The following is a 24,524-nucleotide window of genomic DNA, read 5'->3' as shown; positions in this document are numbered from 1 at the left end:
TTATGAATTAGATGCTAACAAGAAATCAATATTAACTTCCTGATTCTGAATGCTTGTACTGTGGCTATATAGGAGACTGTCTTAGGACTTAGGAAATACAATGAGTAACAAACAGAGCATCACATCTTCCACTTACTCTCAAATGGATCAAAAATATTCATAACTCAGGAATCAGGAAAAGGTATTCAGCAGCGCTGTGTACTATTTCTATAACTTATATGTAAATTTGATTGTCCAAGTTTTTAAAAAGATGGACAGTGTTTTGTTGTATGAGTAGTACTGTTATTTTTCTGAGAACAGATTCCCATCAAGTCAATTATGCCATAGTGTACTATAATTCATAATCAGTGGTAATATCCACAAATTATCTCATCCAATTAAACATCCTAAATATGCTAAACACAGAAAATACTAATACAGTATGAGTCATAAACAGAATAAAATGTATGTCAACTTTCAAAGAAAATTCATGGAAGTACCTGCATGCCATAGCAAATTCCAAAGACAGGCTTGCCAATAGTGAATATTGCTGGATCAAACCAAGGCGCATCTTCTGCATAGACAGAATTAGGTCCTCCAGAGATGATAATTGCACTGTGGATTTAAGGAATAGGATCAATGAAGAATCTCTAACTTCTAACTTTTATACAAAATCCAGCCCTCTCTCCCTTGTACTACTGAAGGACACTCAATAAAGATTTAGAGATTTTGTTATACTTTCAGTACATTTTAGCAGATCCAGATTCTATGCAACTAATTAATATCCCCCTACACAAATAATTTTTATCCTATTGTTTTTGTTTTTTTAAGATTTTTTTTTTAATTTCTCTCCCCTTTCCCCACCCCCCAGTTGTCTGCTCTCTGTGTCCATTTGCTGTGTGTTCTTCTGTGTCCGCTTGTATTCTTGTCAGCAGCACCGGGAATCTGTGTCTCTTTTTGTCGCATCATCTTGCTGCGTCAGCTCTCCGTGTGTGTGGCACCACTCCTGGGCAGGCTGCACTTTTTTGTGCTGGGTGGCTCTCCTTACAGGGGACACTCCTTGCGCATGGGGCTCCCCTACACAGGGGACACCCTTGTGTGGCATGACACTCCTAGCGTGCATCAGCACTGTGCATGGGCCAGCTCATCAGACAGATCAGGAGGCCCTGGCTTTGAACTTTGGACCTCCCATGTGGTAGGCAGATGCCCTATCCATTGGGCCAAATCCACTTCCCAACCCTATTATAATGTTTGGAAGTCCATCAGTTTTAACAATCACTTGATAATAAGGGCAACCTTCCAAATAAATAAAAACAGCAACGTTTCTATCTGTGAGGTTTAGCATGATTTGTTTTCATAGTTTTCTTTATCAGTGGAAGAAGTAAGTAGGAATTCTGAAGGAAAATGGAGAAATTATAGATCTTTTAGGAACCTAGGATGCTTTGTGAAGTAAAGCAGGGCACAAAAAGATGAATGAATGTATTATGGAGGCTTGCAATGACTCAGGGAAAAAACATCTACAACAAAGGATGAAAGAATGTGAAGCACAGAATAACTAACTTTGTTTAAAACCTGTCCAACACCACCAACAGTTTTCCCAGAGTCCTAGAAAAAGGAGCTAACATCAGTTTTGTCTTTTACCCTGCTCTTAGAACTCAAGTCAGTAATATAACTTAGCTACATTACAATTTATAGAGTATTCCATGGATTAACTTGGGAGTACAAGGACTACTATAAAAGCTGCTGCAAATTTGACCCTATGTTACTCACCTGGTATATTGGTTTATCTTATTTAGACCTCAGCATTCACTCAAAATATTTTAAAACATTTTAATATAAGGAATTTCACATAAAAATTCAGATTTCTGGAAATTTTTTAGGAAAACAAAATCTGGCAACGCTGAGCCTTTACAAACAGGTGGAACTGTAGAGGCTTGTTCAGACTGCACATGCTCTCCAGTTTGCCACACATCTCCACTCACACAATGCAGGTCTACTTAAACCCTTTACTCAATTTAAGATACCCTCAAACGCAATTTAAGTTTGAGTTTGCAGGACTCCAGACTGATATTGTACTGTATTTCTAAAACAGGGGTTCTTAACAAGGGGTCTGTGAGCTTGAATTGAAATGTAAAAAAAACATTATTTTTGTGGGGATGTGCTGGTACAGGTGTGATATATTTATTAAATACTATATGGTATAGTGTGGACTTAGTAAGGGGTCCAGGGTTTTCACCTGATTGGCAAAGGGTTCTATGGAACAAAAAGGGTTAGGAACCCCTGTTCTAAAAGAAAATGCATTCCAAGATCTAGTCAAATCTACAAATTTGGAATACAAATCACTTTTTAATTAGTAGCTGCTTACCATGTAAAAATAAAGTATATTGCTAGCTTATAATAATAACAATATTAAAAAATTCAAATTCATAAAAATTACATGGCAAGCTAAGGTATTAAAAAAATAACAATTTTAGAGAGTTCCAAAATGTCACCCTTTGAAATTTGTATAAGTAACACAAGACGTGCTACAATATATTTGTTAGCCTATTTCCTACAAAAGAAAGACTAAAGACAACATACTCAAATGGACAATGTAGCAATTTTAAGATAATTATAAAGGGGTATGAAGCTAGCACTAAGAATAATCTGTAACCTAGCTCCTCAAAATTGCAGAAGCTGATATTCTATAAAGCAAACTTAATACCAAAACCTGTGGACTTTCAGAATGTTATATTTAGCTTTCTAAAGGTTAATCACCATGGGGAGACTGTCCAGCACCCTTCATTAATCTACTACATAAGCCAAGGCTTTAAGACTCTTACTACGATTAATAAGAAAATGTGACAGACTTAGTCAACAATAAAACTCAAACAGTACTTAAACCAATTATGAAAATCCTTAATGCAACAAATCTTGAGAAGAGGTAATCACTCTTTCTAAGTCCTCAATTTCCACATTGCTTTTTTGCCACTAACTTGCAATTACAAGGCCCAAATAAGCCACAAATTATTCCAGGTACCAATTTTACATATCAGGAAGATAAGGTTCTAGAAACAGGTAAGTTAAGCTTTCTCTCATGTCACAAAACTAATAATTATTCTAGAAAAAGGGTAGTCAAATGGATATCTGGGCAGAAAGGATTATAGTAATAAAATTTCCTATTCCCCTATTATTTTTTTCTCGCCCCGCACCCACCCCCACCCCACCCTGCTGTTTTTGCTGTCTGTGTCCATTCACTGCGTGATCTTCTGTATCTATTTCTTTTTGTCTTCTCTTCTCGTCTTTCTCCTCTAGGAGTCACCAGGATTCAATCCTGGGAACCTCTGATGTGGAGAGAGGTTCCCTGTCAATTTGCACCACCTCAGTTCCTGGTCTCTGCTGCACTTCACCTTGACTCTCCCCTTTCATCTCTCTTTTGTTGCATCATCACTTACACAGGCACTGGCTCACTGCACGGGACGGGCACATGCCACGGGGTATTGCCTCACCACCCAGGCACTCACACGGGCACTCGGCTCACCGTGCAGGCACTCAGCTCACCACACAGACACTCGCGTGGGCACTCAATTCACCATGTGAGCACTCGGCTCACCACGTGGGCACCCAGCTCGCCACATGGGCAACTGGCTCACCACGCAGGCATACTTTCTCTTCTTCTTTTTCATTAGGAGGCCCCAAAAATCAAACCTGGAACCTCCCATATGGTAGGCGGAGGCCTTATCACTTGAGCCACATCCGCTTCCCCTATTTCCCTATTAAAGAGAAGTTCTAGGCACAAACAGAGCCTAGGAAAAGAAACTATGATGAGGAGAAAGGAAAAGCAATTAGACTTGTATTGCCACATATTTGGTTACCCCATTCTAAAGCATTTAGTCCAGGTGAGTTTCCTTTTCTGATTTCCAAACTGACTCTATTTAAAAGCCAAGAAATCACAAGTTAACATACACAGGTCTACGAAGTCTTTTAAAGTCTTTTTACTCATTTCCCATTGGGGAAAAAATTGTGTTTTAAGAAAAAGAAAGTATTATATTTTTGGAGAAACACAACATGTACAATATTAAGGTTTAAGAGCCAATTAAGGGAAGTGGATTTGGCTCAACTGATAAGAGTGTCTGCCTACCACATGGGAGGCCCAGGGTTTAAACCCAGGGCCTCCTGACCCGTGTGGTGAGCTGGGCTATGCACAGTGCTGATGAACACAAGGAGTGCCATGCCACACAGGGGTGTCCCCCACATAGGGGAGCCCCACGCGCAGGAGTGTTCCCCATAAAGAGAGCCGCCCCACGCGAAAAAAGTGTAGCCTGCCCAGAAGTGGTGCCACACACACGGAGAGCTGACACAGCAAGATGACATACAGAAAGAGACACAGATTCCTAGTGCTGCTGACAAGAATACAAACGGACACAGAAGAACACACAGCAAATGGACACAGAGAGCAGAAAACTGGGGGGGGGGGGGGGGGGGATAAAATCTTAAGGAAAAAAAGAGCCAAATAAGGATAAACTGCTGTTTGTTTGCTTCTAGAAAACGCTTTTAATAAAGAAAGAATATTAATCGATTTCATGAGGAAAGGCACAGGATTAACTAAAAATAGCTGTTAAAGGAAGAAACTATAAGCTAGTTATTGTTTCAACTAGTTCTAAGGGTACAGGCTGTGAAAGTAACCCTTATGACTCAAGAAATTTTTTTCATAGTTTAAAAACTGAAGTCTCTTTGGAAAGTAAGCAAGAGAAACTCATCTTATACAGAATTCTTTTCTTTTGGGTAGTCTAGCCAAGTTCCTGTGTATTTTCTTTTGAGTAAATGCTTTGGGATGAATGAGCAAATGAATGGCCACAGTAACTAAATCTCTGAGGCACAAATCTTATTAAACATAAAATATTCAAATATTAAGTTCTTATAAATGTGCAACTAAAATGCAAGTAATCTTTTAAACTGAGAAGCTTAAATTTTTCCTTTATTTTTTAAATGAAAGCCACAGAAAAAGTTCTCATAAAATCAATCCATATCTCTTCACAGAAAAATTCAGTGTCCAAGCAAATTACTAATAAAATACTCCACAATCTAAACTCAGGCACCTCAGTAAAAAATTAGTGAAAAGCCTACCGGAATCCTTGCTCTTTGATGGCAAATGCCGGTGTTTCCAAGGGGAAGATTTCAGATTGTACAAACAGTTCCCTCACTCTTCTGTCTATGACTTTTCCATATTGAGCACCAGCATCCAAAATGACAACAGCTCCTTCATAGTGATGGTGGCCATCCTTAAGGTCTCCTCCAGCATTCTCCAGCTGCAAATATTAAGACAAATTCCTTCTTAATTATGAAAATTCACACTAGTTAAAAAAATAGTGAATCACTGTTAGCTCCTGAAACGCACAGAAATGAAATGGTTAACTTAGAACTTTCTGAGTTACCAATTCAAAACACTTTTTAAAGGGAAAAATTCAGTACAAATCCAAACAGAGGCACACCTACACACCTTAATAAAAAACTGCTGTTCACTGACCACATGATATAATCACTTTATGTGTAATGAATTTTGTGCATTAGCCAATGGTAGGTAGCACATACAACCCACTTTTGTCAAAATATAGTCCTAGGGAGCAGATATGGCTCAAGTAGTTGGATGCCTGCCTCCTACATGGAAGGTCGCAGGTTCAGCTCCTAATGCCTCCTAAAGAAGATGAGCAGACAGACAAGGGAGCCATTGGGGGAGGGGGGCAAAGATGAAAAAATACATATATAGTCCTAGTTTGCACCTATCATTCTGGCTTTGTTAGTAGTAGTGGCCCCTTTCAATCTCAGAAGTGTCCCATTTGGGACACTCACTAAATGATATGGTCACCTTATCTAACAGTCACAGCATTCTTATGAGGAAACAGAAAGGTTTGCTGCTGGAGTGTAAGCACTTCCAAATTCATTTTATTAGGCTCTTTCACATTACCAGAGGAACATGAGAGTTACATCAGTAGTAGTGACAAATTAAAAAGTCAACCTCACAAGACAGAAAAGCTACTTATAAAATCTAATAAAAAGTTAAGGAAAGTCTAAAAGTTTAAGGGTAATACCCTTCAACTGCCCTGAGGTTATCAAAATAAAGTAAATGATGTTCACAAAGATATCTCTTGAGATATCAAAAAAGAATATTAAAAAATTAAATCATATTCAGCACCCAATTTAAGAATAGGTCAAGAGGATGTGACAGATATCTAGTTGTTGAATGGTTATATGGCAGATTCTGGGAAGATGGCAATGGCATTGTTTCTGGATCTTCCTGAAATTCCACATAATCACTCAACAACAGCGAAACCAAAATCCAAGAACATGTACTACATTTGGATGGCAAGTTATTCCCCCCCCCAAGAACCTCAAAACACAAATGAGTGGGAACAAACCACCACAGTTACAAAACCTGATGTATAAGAAACCAGAGGCAAACAGCTGGGCCTCACTGAGGGACCTGAGTACAAAAGAATTCCAAAATAGACAACAGGTACTCAAGAGAAAGCTTGGCAGCCAATTTTAGAATAGCAGCCACCACAATGAGTGAGGCCTGAAGGGGCTGGTGTGGTTTTGGTCCCCATGAACTCTTTAGCCCACTGGGGCTCCCTTTGAGGACAGTCCCCACAATGAGAAGCAACTACTGGGAGCACAATCAAAATTAAACAGGGAGCAGGTGTAGCTCAGTGGCTGAGCACCTGCTTGCCACGTATGAGGACCCAGGTTAAATCCCTGAAATCTCCTTAAAAAAAAAAAAAAAAAATAGGCAAGACAGGGACAATGGAAAAACAAAAAGAAGAGCCAGACTAAAGTGAGAGGAAAAAACTGAACAAGAAAACCTCAGAAAACAAGCTGCCATGTTTTAACAACAGGAGAGAGAGCCTCATAAATTTACAAAAGAGATGGTCCTATAAAGCTATCTGAACTAAGCTTTTTTCTAAAACTTCAGGAAAACAAAAGTCACATTAAAAGAGAAACAAAAATAAAGCAGTGAAATTCTACACAAAGTCACTAAAAGAAAAAAGAGTAACATCCCTACACATGAGCAAACCAGAAGGCACATTCAAACATTGAAACTGGAATATACTATTTCTAACAGAGCAATCTTAAGATATTAAGAAAATTACACATGGCATGAAGAACATGAATCAAAATTAGATCATGAACTCAGATGACCAACTTCATAAGATATTATCAAACAAAATTATTGGACTTTACGAAAACCTTTGGACATTTAGGATAAAAAAAGAACACATGACATAACTCACTAAACTATACATTTTTCTACATAGCTTTCCGTCTTACTTTACAATAAAAAGATTTTTAAAATAGGGCAAGAGAACAGAATTAACATTTATTTCACACCTATTATTTCAGTGCTTCACATATTTTATTGGCTGCAACAAGTATATCTATTTTACAGATGAGGGAAATGAGGCTCAGATGTTATGTCACTTTCCTAAGGACATGCTGGCAAAAGCAGGATGTAAACTTAAAGTCTTTTCAAACCCCCAAATAGTGAACATTACAAAAAGAAATTGGGCAAATATGCAACATATCTTGGGTACTGCCTTCAAAGTTATTTAATTTTCTAATATTTTGATACTTAAAAGGGGTAAGCTTTATTAAGAAAGATTGCTTACTTGAGTAAAATATCCCATTAAAGTCTAAGAAAAGTAGTATTATGCCATAAAAATGATTATGGACATTAAATTCAAGCACTACTAAACTTAGGTAATTGTCCTTTAAAAAATCCTTTCAGTTTAGAAATTTTCAATTGTCAAAATAAAATTGAAAGTTTTTAAAACACCCACCCACACACACTGTTAGTGATCTAGGACACTCAACTACCCAGAATAATCCTTTAATTACAAGAGGGCTCACTGGAAGTTTTACCATATTCATTTATCTCACCACAACAACTCTAGAAAAATAGGGTATTTCCAGCACAAAATTATTCAACATTCAGCTGCTTTAGAAATGCTGATCTCAACTTCACTGAAGGTTTTCATAAGAGACCATTATCCTGCATATCACACTATCATATGTCTATCATATAGACTCTACCTCTGTGACCTTACGATATACTTGTTCTACCCTCCTCCTTTTTCTTAATTTGAAAATTTTTAAACCTACAGAAAAGTTGGTACAGCAAATGGTACAATGGTTACCACCCTTCACCTAAGTTCAAGAATTAGTAACATTGTGCCGCATTTGTTTCATTTCTATCTACACAAACTTCTTTCCCCTAACTATTGGAATGTAAACTTTAGACATTTCACCCCAAAAGAAGCTTTTCAGCATGACCTCCTATAAAAAGGTACATCCTTCTACATAACTACAATACCATTATAACACCCAAGAAATTTAACACTGACAATATCTACATACAAATTTACCCAATGTTTTTTACAGCTTTTAAAAGAATACAGAATCCTATCGAGCATCACACACTTTGCAAACACACTGTCATGTCATTGTCTCATTTAATCTAGTTATTTGCCTCCCCACCTCCCTACTATCTTTCATGACAATGGCATTTTTTAAAAGTTCAGACCCAATACTAGCTGGATAAAGCTTAATGAAGAGATGACTCAGTGTCTAAATTCCAGCAATAACCACATTAAAGTATCAAAATGTCCAGGTTTCAACAAAAGACTACAAAACATACAAAGAAACGGAAAATGATGGCCCAGGCAAAGGAGAAGATTAAAAGCATAAGAAACCATCAATGTCTGGGGCATTCCACGCAAAGACTTTTATTAAAAAATGGTCCTAAATATGCTCAAAGAGCCCAAGGAAAACATGGACCAAAAAACTAAAGAAAATCAGGAAAATGATAAACACAAAGAGAATATTAATTGGGAAGTGGATGTGGCTCAGCTGACAGAGTGTCCGCATACCATATAGGAGGTCCAAGGTTCATGTGTGGTGAGCTGGCTCATGTGCAGTGCTGATGTGCGCAAGGAGTGCCCTGCCACGCAGAGGTATCCCCTGCATAGGGGAGCCCGTGCGCAAGGAGTGCGCCCTGCAAGGAGAGCCGCCCCAAGCAAAAAAAGCGCAGCCCGCCCAGGAGTGGTGCTGCACACACAGAGTTGATGCAGCAAGATGACACAACAAAAAGAGAGACACAGATTCCCAGTGCCACCGAGAATGCAAGCAGACACAGAAGAACACACAGCAAATGGACGCAAGGGAGCAAATAGACAATGGGGGGCAGAGAGGAGGGAGAAGAGAAATAAAATAAATCTTTAAAAAAAGAGAAAGAGAATATCAATAAAGAGAGGGAAATTAAGAAAAGGAATCAAACAGAGTTGAAAAACAAAGTAACAGAAATTAAAAATTCCCTAGAGGGGTTCAACGCAGATTGAAGCTGGCAGAAGAACCAATGAACTTGAGGTAAGACAACTGAAAATATCCAGTCTGAGGAAGAGAAGAAAAGTGAACAGAGCCTGAGGAACCTGTGGGACATCATCAAGCATACAAATATACACACTGCAGCAGTTCCTAAAAGAGAAGAGTAAAAGGGATAGAGAGAATATTTAAAGAAATAACAGCTGAAAACTTTGCAAATTTAATGAAAGTCATAAATACATACATACAAGATGCTGAATGAACTCCAAACAGAATAAACCCAAAGACTTATATCACACCATGTTATAATCAAACTGTCAAATACCAAAGATAGAGAATTCTAAGAGATGCAAGGAAAAAACAACACGTCCCATACAAGGAAGCCTCAATAATTCAGTGCTGATTTCTCTCTGGAAACCATGGAGTCAAGAAAGTAACGGGGAGAAGCGGACTTCACCCAGTGGTGGGCGTCCGTCTACCACATGGGAGGTCCGCAGTTCAAACCCTGGGTCTCCTTGACCCGTGTGGAGCTGGCCCATGCGCAATGCTGGTGCACGCAAGGAGTGCCCTGCCACGCAGGGGTGTCCCCCGCGTAGGGGAGCCCCACGCGCAAGGAGAGCGCCCTGTAAGGAGAACCACCTAGCGCGAAAGAAAGTGCAGCCTGCCTAAGAATGGCACCGCCCACACGGAGAGCTGACACAAGATGATGCAACAAAAAGAAATAGATTCCTGTGCCGCTGACAACAACAGAAGCAGACGAAGAACACACTGCAAACAGACACAGAGAACAGACAACTGGGGCAGGGGGGCGGGGGCATGGGATAGAAAGAAATAAAATAAAATTAATTAATTAATTAATTTTTAAAATGAAGAAAGTAATGGAAAGACATTTAAAGCACTGAAAGCAAAAACTTGCCAACCGGGAAACGGAGTTGGCCCAGTTGTTAGGGCGTCTGTCTACCACGAGAGGTCCGCAGTTCAAACACCGGGCCTCCTTGACCCGTGTGGAGCTGGCCCATGCGTGGTGCTGATGCGTGCAAGGAGTGCCCTGCCACGCAGGGGTGTTCCCTGCGTAGGGGAGCCCCACACGCCCCCTAAGGAGAGCCACCCAGCTCGAAAGAAAGTGCAGCCTGCCCAGGAATGGCGCTGCCCACACTTCCCGTGCTGCTGACGACAACAGAAGCAGACAAAGAAACAAGACGCAGCAAATAGACACAGAAAACGGACAACCGGGGGAAGGGGGAGAATTAAATAAATAAATCTTTAAAAAAACAAAAAAACTTGCCAACCAAAAATTCTACATCCAGCAAAACTGACTTTCAAAAATGAGGGAGAAATTAAGACATTCCCAGATAAACAAAAGCTGAGGGACTTCATCACCATTAGAGCAGCCTTACAAGAAATGCTAAAGGGGGGGCGGGGGTGGTGGGGTTGAATGGGACCTCATATTTTTCATAATGTAATTTAAAAAAATAATAATAAATAATTTTAAAAAATTGTTTGATAAAGCAAGCACTGGACTGATTGTTACCGTGAGAGTATTTTGTAGATGAATTTAATTCATTAGTCAGTTGATTGCATCTTGGTGATTACATCTGCAGTCAACAAACTAGATTACCTTCGAGGAGGCGAAGAATCTCCTCGTCCAATCAGCTGGAAGAGAGAATTGAGGATTTCAGCAGTCAGAAAGAATTTATATCTCTCTACTTCAGCCAGTGAGCTTCTCCTGGGAAATTCAACATCACCTTTATCAGAGTATCTAACTTACAGCCTGCCTTATGGAATTCAGATTTGCCAATTCTCATGGTTGTATGAATCAACTTCTATAATAAATCTCTTAATATGTACAAAAAAAAAAAAAAAAAAGAAATGCTAAAGGGAGTTCTGCAGCCTAAAAAGAAAAGACACTAGATAATCAACAATAGATAATCAACTAAAGCCACATGAAGAAACAAATATCTCCAGTAAATATAATGATGTGGATAAATATAAGTACTGTTGTATTTTTGTATTTTGTAACTCCACCTTTTAATTCCTAAAGGATCTAAAAGGCAAATGTATAAAATGTAATGATAAAGCAAAGGTTTTAGACTCAGAGTGTATAAATAAATAATTTGTGACAAGAACTACATAATGGAGGGTGATGAAGGGTTACAGGAACATAATTTATGTATTCTACTGAAATTGATAAGTTGATATCAAAGCCAACAAAGTTGTTATAGATGTAGGGTGTTAAAATTAAGCCCCATGGTAATCACAAAGAAAATATTAGAGAATATGCAAACTCCATAAACATAAAAAGGAGAGGTCATCAGGTGTGGGTGGCAGGCGCAAAGGGGAATGAGAGTAGGGTTTGCTTGGGGTGAAGGGAAAGCTATAGTAATGGATGGTGGTGAGTGTACACTGAGAACATAATCCCAGTGAATGCTATGGTTGGGAAGGGTTGGGATGGGAAGATCTATATTATATATATGCTTCCACAATTTAAAAAAGAAAAGACAGAAAAAGAAACTAATGAGATAATGATAATGCAATACATGATACCAGAGAAGATTCTAAAGGACATAAGAAAAATTGAAATACAGAATGCAAGTTCATATCAATATTATGTTTCTTGAACTTGATAAGTACACTTACAGTGAAAGAAATGTACATGGAAGTACTGTGTTTAAGGAACATGATGTGTACAAACTGTTCTCAAATGTGCAGAAAATGACACATAGATAGAAACAGAAAGAGACAGACAGACCCAGGAAGAAGAGAAGGTGGGGAGGGGTGGGGAGGGGAGGGAAGGGGAGGGAAGGGGAGGGAAGGGGAGGGAAGGGAAGGGAGGCCGGTAAATGTGGCAAAAAGTTAAAATCTGTGGATCTGGGTATCTGGGAGTTTCTCTGTATGGGGTCTGTATTATTTTTTAAACTGCCTGTAAGTATAAAATTATTTCACATAACAAAGGTAAAAAGTAAGTGTTAAGTGTTGGCAAAGATGTGGAGAAAATGTAACTCTCACACATTGCTGGTGGGAATGCAAAATGGTGTAGTCAGCTATTTTGGAAAACAGTCTGACAATTCCTCAAAAGTTACATGGAGAGTTACCATATGAGTCAGCAACTTTATGCCTCATAAGTGAGAGAAATAAAGATATATGTCCATAAACTTGTATGCAAATGTTCATAACAGCACTGTTTAAAATAATAAAATGGAGACGTCCCCCATGGATAAATGAAATGTGATATATCCATAAAATGAAATATTGATACATGCTAGAAGATGGATAAACCCTGAAAATATTATGTTAAGTGAAAGAAGCCAGTCACAAAAGACAATATATTATATGATTCCATTTTATGATATGTCCAGATTAGGCAAATCTGTACAGAAAGTAGATTAGTAGTTGCCTAGGATTGGGGATGGGGAGTAACTGTTAATGGGTTTCAATTTCATTTCACAATGATAAAAATATTCTAAAATATATTGTGGTAATGGTGGCAACACTCTGTGAATATATGAAAGACCAATGAATTGGACACTTTAAATTGGTAAATTGTATGCTATGTGAATTATACCTCAATAAAAATGTTTAAACAGAAGATTCAGGCTAGTTTTTTGTAGAATTCCCATCAACCAGGATCTGTGGGTTGCCTCATGATTATTCTAGGTTAACATTTTTCAGCAACAATTTTATACAGGTTATGTTATTATGCCTCCTCCTGATGTGATGCAAGAGGAAGGATATCTCATTTCACTCTACTACTGGTGACGCTAAGGTTGATCACTTGGTTAACATGCTAGTGTGCTTTTAAAAAATAATTTTTTCCCCTGCTATAACTTATAGCCCTACAATGACTGTCTCACAGAAAAAAGTCCAATAAAATCCAAAACACTTTGCAGACCCTGGCCTATACTTTTTTTTACCCCCTCCCTGAGATGGCTCCCTCATCTGTCTGCTCATTGTCTGCTAGCTAAGTTGGCTAGCTGTGCACTGTATCTCCTCACTGTGTCTGCTCTCTGTGTCACACTTTCTGTATCTACTTGTCTGCTCATCTTCTTTAGAATGCACCAGGAACTGAACCCAGGGCCTCCCATGTGGGAGGCAGGCACCCAACCACTTGAGCCACATCTGCTCCCTCTAGCCTACTCTTTAACCTAAACTGTTCTTTAAACTCTCTGTGATTCCATAGAGCCATGAGTATGCTGCCCTCTCCACCTGAAAAATCTCAAACGTGGCATGGCTGAATCACTTTCAAACATGCCAAGTGAAAGAAATCAGACATCTCTGAAACTGTAATTTATCTTAAAATTTCATCAGCCCAATAACATAGTTGTCTCAGACCATAAACGCATGAGCTTGGTCAGGGCTGCTCATACTGAGTTGAATGTGTGGTCTGGCAAGAGCTTCTGTGTAAGAGGAAAGGATTCCCTGAGTCTCTCAAGGTAATTTCCCTTAGAGCAGAAAGATGCCCTCCAGTTTCCAGAGGAGATATAGGTGAGCTTGACCAAGTCATGTAGAATAGACATGCTGAAGCCATATGTAACTTACCAAGTGTGTCATTTCTCTGTGCATTCTGTGAACAGTTAAGACCCCTGTAAAGTGCAGGGTCTTGTTATTTCTAGTGGTATGACTGGACAAGTGCAATGCCCTTAACCTGTCAGTCAGCAAACATTTAAAAACTATTTCAAGAAGATCTAAGTTCTAGTTACTATCTAAAAGCTTCAGATGACACCTTCTGGTAAGATAAAGGAAGCACCAAACCTTGCAGAATGAGTTGTCAGTGGCCTGGAAAATATTCCCATAGGCAGCTGAGCACTCTCAAGAAATGGTGAATCACCAAAATTCTTGATGACTTAGAACAGGGGTTCTTAACTTTTTTCTTCCATGGACCCTTTTGCTGATCAGGTGAAAAACTATGAACCTCTGACTAAGTCCACACTATACTATGTATTATTTAATAAATATATCGCACCATACCAACATGTCCCCAAAAGAATAATTTTTTTAAAATTTTCAATTCAAGCTCATGGACCCCTTGTTAAGAATCCCTGACATAGAAGATGAGTGGCAGAACAAGGACCTGGACAATTTAATTAAAAAGTGATTCAAAAGAGTCAGACTGAATGTGAAGGTTTAGCAATACCAAAACAAATTTATTACACTTTTTAAATTTTTTTGGTAAATGGTATATGACTTTTTAAGACTTTATAAATCTCTCATATACATAAACTTTATACACATATATATAAAACTTTCTAGGTACAATCATTGAATATAGGTAACAATTACACAGTTGTTGATTTTATGTAACAAATACATAAAATTTCTTTAGAAACTGGTGTTATAGCTAAGTCATGAGACATCCCCTGATATAAGAATACACAATATATTAAATCTACATTTAGTTATTCAATTAAGGGTTAGCAATCAACTGTTTTGTGTTGCTTAAATTATGACAGCAAACTTTTGTTCCATTTGTTTCAGCACATTTATATACATTAAGCAATAGAAACAAGTTTGGACCACTTAATTCATCTGAGTGCATCTTTCTCTATCTTCTTTAATCCAAGTATGCCACACAGAGGCCTCTATTGGAATTCCTTCAAGTTTTCAGTGTTCCAAAGGTTTTGGAAAGATAATTTCCTAGTAATATAGAGCGTTGTCTTAGCCTTTAACTGTTCTTGTTTTGTTAATGACTTTGTACACTGAGAAAACTCTTTCCCCTAATGAGATTACAAGCTAGCAAACATTTATTAAAGACTCCTCCTTAGTTTCTAATGTTACGTGGGATGAATCCAGCAATCTCCATATTGTTAACCAATGCAATAATTTTTCCTCTTTAACTGCCCAATTTGTACTTCTGATGAGAGCTTCATCTTCTTTTGACTAATCAACCATGTCTCTTAGTTCTTCAAGCTAACCTAAACCCTGTTCTATCCTATCTACAAGGTGCCAACAACTCCTTTCAAGTTCATATGAGCACAATTCCTAATCATAATGAACAGTCTTAATGTACTATATAAAGCAATAAATTAAAAAGCAATTTAGTGTGGACTCAGGACTTGAATACTACTTCTAGCATACACTTACAGAGAACCAGAACCATATATCTGAATGTGGTTAAAAAAGGAAATTTTAGGTTGTATATATATTTCTAGAATAAAAACTTAAATTAAAAAAAAACATAGGACTGTACAACACACTGAACCCTAACGAAAACCATGGGGCTACAGTAATAGTACAATTATAATAATTAATTTTTTATCAATTAAAACTAATATGCCACACTATTAAGATATTAATAATGGGAGGTGGGATATATGGAATCTCTGTATTTCCTCAATGATTTTCTGTAAACCTACAACTTCTCTCTAAAAAAAATGTATCATTTAAAAAGAACAGAACAGGGTGGCAGACCAGAACGACATGGGGCTCTCTTTTCCAGAAAAATAGCTAGAGGACAGGCTGAAACAGCATAGAAAAAGATCTTCTAGGGTTTGGCACACCAGGCAAAGGCTGGACACAGCCCAGAGGAGAGAGGGACAAAGGAGGGGAATTGCACCCACAGAACTGTGAGTTGAAACCAGCGGCTGCTGCTGCCAGCACCCTCCCCCACACTAAAGACACTTTGAATTCTCCTGTCTCTGGTCTGTGACTACAGACAAAGGGGCTCCAGGGATCTACTACCCCAGGAAAGGGGAGAGAGAGGCACAGCCTAAGGCTGACTCAGCTTCTGATCTTCCAGGCCAGGTGGGACCATACATTGGTTTGCCCTGGGAGCCTGGAAGGACTGGAGAAGTCTGACCCTCGCAACCTCCCTCTCTTCTAGCTGGGACTAATTGTGGAGGGAGCCCCAGGAAAGGGGATAGAGAGGGACACAGTCTACAGCTGAATCAGCTTTTGACTCTCAATTTTGGGCTGCTGTGTTCCAGGAGCCCTTCCAGGCCAGGTGGGGCTGCGCCATTGTCTGCCTTGGAGCCAGCAAGGGACTAAAGATATACAACCCTCCCAATTCCTCCTCTGCTAACAGGGACTGATTGTTGAGGACTCAGAGGGGAAAAGGCAGAGGACTGCCAGAGAAAGATGGAGAACTGTCTCAGGGAAAGTGAATTACACGGCTCATAGCATCCAGACAGGAAGCTCTATCACATTGATCCAGTCTGGGTTACAACAAATACACTCCAACCAGCCAATGACCTGAGAGCTGCCAGACAGTGCCATCTGCTAGCAGACCAAGGAAGTGCATACAAGAAAATTAAAAATAAGCAGGAGAGGCATTTTCCAGCCTCTATAGCTTCCTTCCCCAAGGCCCTTGGAAGTGACTCTACAATCAATTACTGGGACCAGTGCCAGTTTTTAACAATCAGCAGGACAATCCTAACAATCCAGTTCAAACCAAGAATCAAAGAGTAGTGGTAACACAACAGCCTCCTGCCACTAAATCCCTACAGAAGAGAAAGAAATTGAGCATCCGAGTAAACTACATCCTAATCAGATGCCTAGATATCACAAAAAATTATGGGGCATACTAAGAAAATACAGACATAACCCAAGAGAAGGAATATATCAAAGCCCCAGAAGAGATGCAGAATTTGAAAGAATTAATCAGCAAGGTGTGCACAAATTTCCAAATTCAAATTAATGAGATGAAAGGCAATATGGTCAAAGAGATAAATGACATCAAAAAGACAGTGCAAAGAAGAATTTGAAATCCTGAACAGGGAAACGGACTTGGCCCAGAGGTTAGAGTGTCCGTCTACCACATGGGAGGTCCGCAGTTCAAACCCCGGGCCTCCTTGACCCGTGTGGAGCTGGCCCATGCACAGTGCTGATGCACGCAAGGAGTGCCCTGCCATGCAGGGGTGTCACCACGTAGGGGAGCCCCATGCACAAGGAGTGCGCCCCGTAAGGAGAGCCGCCCAGCACAAAAGAAAGTGCAGCCTGCCTAAGAATGGTGCCGCCCACACGGAAAAATGACACAACAAGATGAGGCAGCAAAAAGAAACAGATTCTCGTGCCGCTGACGACAACAGAAGCGGACAAAGACGACGCAGCAAATACATGCAGAGAACAGAAAACTGGGGTGGGGGGAAGGGGAGAGAAATAAATAAATAAATCTTTAAAAAAAAAGAAATCCTGAACAGAAAAGTAACAAAGCTCATGGGAATGAAAAACACAAGAGATGAGATCAAAAACACATTTGAGTTGTTGTTATGGGAGGAATGGGACCTCATATTTTTTTAATGTAACATTAAAAAAATAAATACAGAAATTTTTTTAAAAAACACACATTTGAGGCATATAACAGCAGGCTCAAAATTACAGAAGGAAGAATGATGCCAAAGACAGAAGAGCTAAAATTAAAGAGAGAAAAGAATGGAAAAAAATTGAGCAGGGGCTCAGAGAGCTGAATGACAACACAAAACACAACAACATACATGTCATGGGAGTTCCAGAAGGAGAAGAGATGGGAAAAGGGGCAGAAAGAGTATTTGAGGAAATCAGAGCCGAAAATTTCCCAACTCTCACAAAAGAAATTAACTTACAAGTCCAAGAAGCACACTGTACCCTAATCAGAATAAATCCAAATAGACCTACTCCAAGATACATACTACTCAGAATGTCAAATTTCAAAGATAAAGAGAAAATTCTCAGAGCAGCAAGGGAGAAGCAAACCATCATGTACAAGGGATGTCCAGTAAGACTTATTGCAGATTTCTTTTCAGAAACCACGAAGTGACAGTGGTATGATACAATTAGGATACTGGAAGAGAAAAACTGCCAGCAGAAAATTCTTTATTCAGCAAAACTGTCCTTCAAATATGAAGGTGAGTATAAAATATTCACAAACAGAAACTAAAAGAGTTTGCAAAAAAGAATCCACCTTTGCAGGAAATATTTAAAGAAGCCTTAGAAGCTGAAAGAAAAACAGGAGACAGGATTGGAGCAGAGCATAGAAGAATAGCAGAAAGGATAACCAAGAGAGTAAAAAGAGAGACAAAAATAAGATATGACATGAAAACCAAAGAATAAAATGAAGTAGATAGTGCCTTTACAGTAATATCATTGAATGTGAATGGATTAAACTCCCCAATCAAAAGACACAGGCTGACAGAATGGGAAAAAAAAAAGAGAGAGAGAGAGAATCACATTCTCTCCACACAAACCCTAACATAAAATTGGTTGAGGAGTGAGTTCATCTTCTCAGGTAAACTAAATGCAGTTAAATCTATACATCAAGAACTCTGGGTAAGATTTTAAAACCACACATTTAAATTAAATACAATCTTTCTCTTGACTTAAAGGCAAATCAAATTTAGCCCAGGGTTACAATATCTAACACCAAATTTTAAGCCTATTTAAACCAATAACCTATTTTCCCCTTGGGTTTCAATTATCCTTAGACAGGTCTTTCCAGAAAGTTAAGGCAATTTTATTTGGACAACACAATGACCTATTACTTATGTAGCCAGTTCTAAATTTAAAAAACTAAGAATATTTGGCACTGTTACCTAAAAACAAAGTACAATGTTCTTTTACCTTATGATTTTTAAATCCCTAAAAGCTTTATCATAACTAGTTTTTCCATTATATGATAACCATTAACCAAGTGAGAAACAAGGTATCTCTGAATAAATTTAAACCAATATCAATCAGCCCAAATTGACCTGCTTGTTTTAAAAGTTGGCAGCGTATGCACATACAAAGACTGAACATTCAGTAACAACTCTTAACATACTATTAAAATATTGAGAGGTGAAGAATTTTGTTCTTTACTATTATTATTATTTTTTTTTTAAATTTTTTTATTTTTTATTAACTTTGTAATAATATTACATTAAAAATATATATGTGAGGTCCCATTCAACCCCACCCCCCACCCCCCCTCTCCCCCCCCCACAACAACACTCGTTCCCATCATCATGACACATCCATTGGATTTGGTAAGTACATCTTTGGGCACCTCTGCACCTCATATACATTGGTTCACATCATGGCCCATACTCTCCTCTATTCCATCATGTAGGCCCTGTGAGGATTTACAATGTCCGGTGATTACCTCTGAAGCACCATCCAGGGCAGCTCCATGTCCCGAAGACGCCTCCTCCTCTCATCTCTTCCTGCCTTTCCCCATACCCTTTGTCCATTATGTCCACTTTTCCCAATCCAATGCCACCTCTTCTATGTGGACACTGGATTGGTTGTGTCCATTGCACCTCTATGTCAAGAGGAGGGTCAGATTCCACCTGGATGCTGGATGCAATCCTCCCATTTTCAGTTGTAATCACTCTAGGCTCCATGGTGTGGTGGTTGTCCTTCTTCACCTCCATCTTAGCTGAGTGTGGTAAGTCCAATAAATCAGATTGTAGGTGCTGGAGTCTGTTGAGGCTCAGGATCTGGCTATCACATTGTCAGTCCAGAGATTCAAATCCCCTAAATATATCTTAAACCCCAACATTAACTGCACCTCCAGCACATTAGCATGAAAGTCTTATGAAGGGAGATCCCATCTGAGTCCAGATTCATCACACATAAACACCATTTCCAAAGAGGGGCCATCTGCCCTGGTAGTTAACCCCATCGGCCATGACCATAACTCCCATGGGTCTCTTTAGCCCTCAAAGGAACCAATATCTGGGGGTTGTATCTGCTTTATCTGTCTCTCTGACTCTGCTCAGTTGTGCATGAGGGCAAACCTTCTGCCAGCCTCCAGACTCTTTTTTAGAAACTCGTAGCCATATAAACTCATTTCTCCTTTCCATTTCCCCCTTACTTTAGGTCAAACAGCATTTTAAAGTCATGGTATTTTATGTAGACATGGATATTCTGCTGATCCGCATTGAACCTTCCGTATAAGGTCATTTTCCAGTTGCATCATCAGTTGGTAGTTGATAGTGGTCCCTCGTTGCCAGGGAGGCTCATCCCCGGGTGTCATGTCCCACGCTGGGGGGAAGGCATTGCATTTACATGCTGAGTTTGGCTTCGAGACTGGCCACATTTGAGTAACATGAAGGCAGACAGAAGGAAATTCCCAGGCACAAAGTTGCTCTAGGCCTTGTTATTATTTTGGGTTTATCAGCTCACAAGCATAGTCATTAGTATCAGGGGCTCACTGTTGAACCCTCACTCCCTCCCGGTCCCCACCACTGTACCTGGGAGACTGTCGCTGCTCCCCTAGGGACCACGACAGAGCACCACTGGCCAGGAACCCAGTACCCCCCCTACTGTGGTTTTTAATTGTTGCCACTATGAGTATATCCAAACATTACCATGCACCCTGGACATATGTTCTGTACAGCTCCCTGTCAGTCATATATCACCTGTCATTGGTATCCCATACCAGTATCCCTCCATTGCCATTGTTGAAACACTCTGTGATCCAGAACTCCCCGAAATTTGAAGCCCAATATAATGTCATGGTCCCTTACTAGGGAATGGCATATAGCGATGAGTTTAAAGGATAGATAAAGAACTTGGATAAAGTTAGATAAAGAACTTAGATAAAGAATGTTGACTTGAAAAAATTCCACATCCTATTTTTTTCTTTTTTTCTTTTCCCCCCCCCCCCCCCCCCCCCAATTATTCAGCTTTTCTTCACAGGAGTCCTAGACCACAGCAATGTATCTATTATTATTATTGAAATAATGAAAATCCTCTAACAGTGATTGAAGTGATGACTGTGCAACCATGTGATTACACAAAATACCAGACTGTACACTTCAGATGATTGCTTTATTAATATGCATAAATAAAATGGATTAAAAAAATAAACCACAAAGAAAAGTTCTGAACTCTTTTCTGTCTGGTAAGTTCTGTTCAATTAAACTCCTCAGCTTTTTTATATTGACTTTTAATTGTCCTGACAGACTTTGCATTGAGTTTTAGTATTAACAAACAAACAAAAAAGTTCTTTTAAAGTGATTTCAAGAGTGCGCCCATGTGGGTAGCCTGGTCACATGAACAAGGACAAAATGTGCTTTGCAGAGAAGCAAATTATCAAAATACTATGAATATGGAAACAATACAGATTTATACACACATTTTCACTCCTCTCTTAAGTTCACCTCCCCATACTACTAGTGTACTCAAGATGATCTCACGATGACAAGACAATTTTCATGTAGAGATGAAAGATAATCAAAAGGACTATCTATCTCTTCCTTAACATAATGATTTTGTGAACAGTATTGATTTTGCGCCCTCATATCACTATTTCTAAATACTTGTAAAACAATTTTAGCTTAGAAGGGATCTATACACTTTTTTCCTTTAAAAATGTAAAATTTAGGCAGAATGTCACAATTTCATAGGTATTTAGTGTATGGTTTATTTTTTAGGATGCTATTATACTTCGCAAACCCAGGGTCCTTTTTACATGTGGCCCTTTCTATAGTAGTCCACTACTTGAACTACACTTTGTAGGAAATAATTATTGAACTGAAATAAAAAACTATAAAAAAAATTGTTTTTAAAAACAATGCAAAGGAATAATTTATTCTGCCCTTTCAATATGAATTCCACCTCAAGATAATCATACAGTTGATGAGAGGAAGTTCCTTAAAAAAGAATTTCAGAATGAAGAGTAAAAGTAGAATATCACTATAGTGCAAATTCCTAATGAAATAATGGATCTAAGTTACTACGATCCACAAAAGAAACACAGCGCTAGTCTGCAAACTGTTACCAGGCAGGATAAGAAAAAGTACATAAATTTTAAGTAAACATTTTAAATTTGTATAACAAATTGACAGAGTCATTTTATTTCTGTTGAATCTACGATAAAAATTTGGGATTTGCATTTCGTACGTCTTTGATTTTTCTAATCTCATTTGTCCAGTAATTTATCATATTTTACAAAAGTAATAGTTCCTGATGTATTAGAAAATTTTTTAAAACACAAGATTGGTTCTTCATTATAGAGGTTTGAGAAGAACTGAACTAGGCACTGGCTGTTAAAACCATCAGGTGAAAGGCTGATGAGAAACATGAAAAGAAATATATAAATTGGCAACACCAGAATTAAAGGGTCAATCTTCACATGCAAAGATAGAGACTCCAGCATATGTAACTTTAATGTGATGCACTTAGTAAACAACGACCTACAAATTATTTTTGACCAAAAAAAAAATCTGATCAAGCCTCCATCTAAACTTCCAGTTTATAGGAAATAGAGGTCAGAAGAATGTGTTAAATGACACCATGGGAAAGAAATCAGAAAAATGTAGACTTTGGAAATGTTTATAGGGCAAATTATTAGATTTCCTCAACAAAGAAACAGGGGAGAAAAGGTAGGAAATCCAAAGTTAAGAGAGACTCGAATATAAACCAAATATAATGGGTAAACATTGGTTGGTCCCTGACTTGAACAAGTCAATTGTAAAAATATTTTATAAAAATTGGGAAAAACTGAACACTGGTTAGATATTTAATGATATTATGGAATTACTCATTTTTAAGATATAATAAAATTTAAGACATTATAATAGAATTGTGATAGGTATATTTTAAAAGTCATCTTTAAAATAAATATTTTGGGATTTGTGTAAGTATAAAACATACTTGAAAAGCTAGGTAACACTGTTGAAAGAAATTAAAGACTTAAATGAAAAGACTTCCCATGTTTAATATGGTTAAGATGACACTACTTCCCTACTATCATTATTCCACCTGGGGAGTGGATGTGGCTCAAGTGGTTGAGTGCTTGCTTCCACATGAGATATCCTGGGTTTGGTTCCCAGTGCCTCCTAAAAAAAAAAAAAAGGGAAGTGGATTTGGCTCAACCAATAGAGCGTCCGCCTACCACATGGCGGGTCCAGGGTTCAAACCCAGGGCCTCCTGACCCATGTGGTGAGCTGGCCCACGCATAGTGCTGATGCATGCAAGGTCCACGCACAGTGCTGAGGTACACACAGTGCTGATGTCCCCTGTGTGGAGAGCCCCATGGGCAAGGAGTGCACCCCATAAGGAGAGGCACCCCACGTGAAAAAAGCACAGCAAGCCCAGAAGGGGCACTGCATGCACGGAGAGCTGACGCAGCAAGATAACACAACAAAAAGAAACACAGATTCCCAGTGCCACTGACAAGAATCCAAGCGGACACAGAAGAACACACGCAGTATGCAGACAATGGTGGGGAGGGGAGGGAGGAAGGGACAGAAATAAATTAAAAATCTGTAAAACAACAACAACAACAACAACAAGCAAAACAAATGAAAAAACCAACTCAGGAGCTGATATGGCTCAGAGGCTGGGCATCAGCTCCCCATATATGAGGTCCTGGATTCAATCCCTGGTCCCTGGTACCTAAAAAAAAAAAATTCCACCGGATGCTTTGCAGAAATTGATAAGCATATTCTGGTAAAAGGACAGACAAAATAATCTTTGAAAAACAGAGTTGGAGGACAAGCTACAAAGCTATAATAGTGAGGACTATGTAATAACATAAGGATAGACATATAGACCAATGTAACTGCCAGTACATAAGTAAACACTCAAATTTATCCTCAAATGATTTTCAATGAGGATGCCGAGACCATTAAATGGGTAAAGAATGGTCTTTTCAATAAGTACTACTGGGACAAGTAGACAGTCACATGGAAAAAGAATTAAGTCAGATCCCTACCTCACACCATATACAAAAATGAACTCAAAATGGATCAGACACCTAAATAAAAGAGCTAAAATTATAAAATTCTTAGATGTAACCTTAGGCAATTATGCAAAACTTCGTGACCTTGGATTAAACAATGACTTCTTAGATACAAAACCAAAAGCACAAATGACAAAAAAAAAAAATAGATAAATTGTACTTCATTAAAATTAAAAGCCTTTTTACTTCACAGAACACCACTAAGAAAGTGAAAGAAAATCCACAAAATGGGGAAAGTATTTGCAATTCATATATCTGATAAGAGACTTGTCTCTGCAATATATAAAGAATTCCTACAATTCAAGATCAAAAAAACAACTACCTAATTTTTAAAATGGGTAAAAAAGAATTTCCTCCTGTCAGCCTTCATGTTACTCAAATGTGGCCAGTCTCGAAGCCAAACTCAGCATGTAAATGCAATGCCTTCCCCCCAGCGTGGGACATGACACCCGGGGATGAGCCTCCCTGGCAACGAGGGACCACTATCAACTACCAACAGATGATGCAACTGGAAAATGACCTTATACGGAAGGTTCAATGCGGATCAGCAGAA

At 38.7% G+C, this 24,524-nt stretch overlaps 1 protein-coding gene across 4 annotated transcripts in view; it reads right to left on the bottom strand.

The window, feature by feature from the left end:
* GMPS (guanine monophosphate synthase) overlaps positions 1-24,524 on the bottom strand; it is an 89,629-nt gene that overhangs the window by 47,298 nt on the left and 17,807 nt on the right. For all 4 annotated transcript variants that reach the window (XM_058295188.1, XM_071214577.1, XM_004454443.5 and 1 more), the window contains exons 2-3: positions 5,086-5,267; positions 480-594 (exon numbers count right to left, since the gene is read on the bottom strand). In XM_058295188.1, coding sequence (XP_058151171.1) covers positions 480-594; positions 5,086-5,267 — 297 coding nt within the window. The remainder of the gene's footprint in view (positions 1-479; positions 595-5,085; positions 5,268-24,524) is intronic.

The sequence above is a fragment of the Dasypus novemcinctus genome, chromosome 4, assembly GCF_030445035.2.
Source record: "Dasypus novemcinctus isolate mDasNov1 chromosome 4, mDasNov1.1.hap2, whole genome shotgun sequence".
Taxonomy (NCBI): domain Eukaryota; kingdom Metazoa; phylum Chordata; class Mammalia; order Cingulata; family Dasypodidae; genus Dasypus; species Dasypus novemcinctus.
The sequence above is the reverse complement of the archived record's forward strand: the minus strand, read 5'-3'. Positions and strand labels throughout refer to the sequence as shown.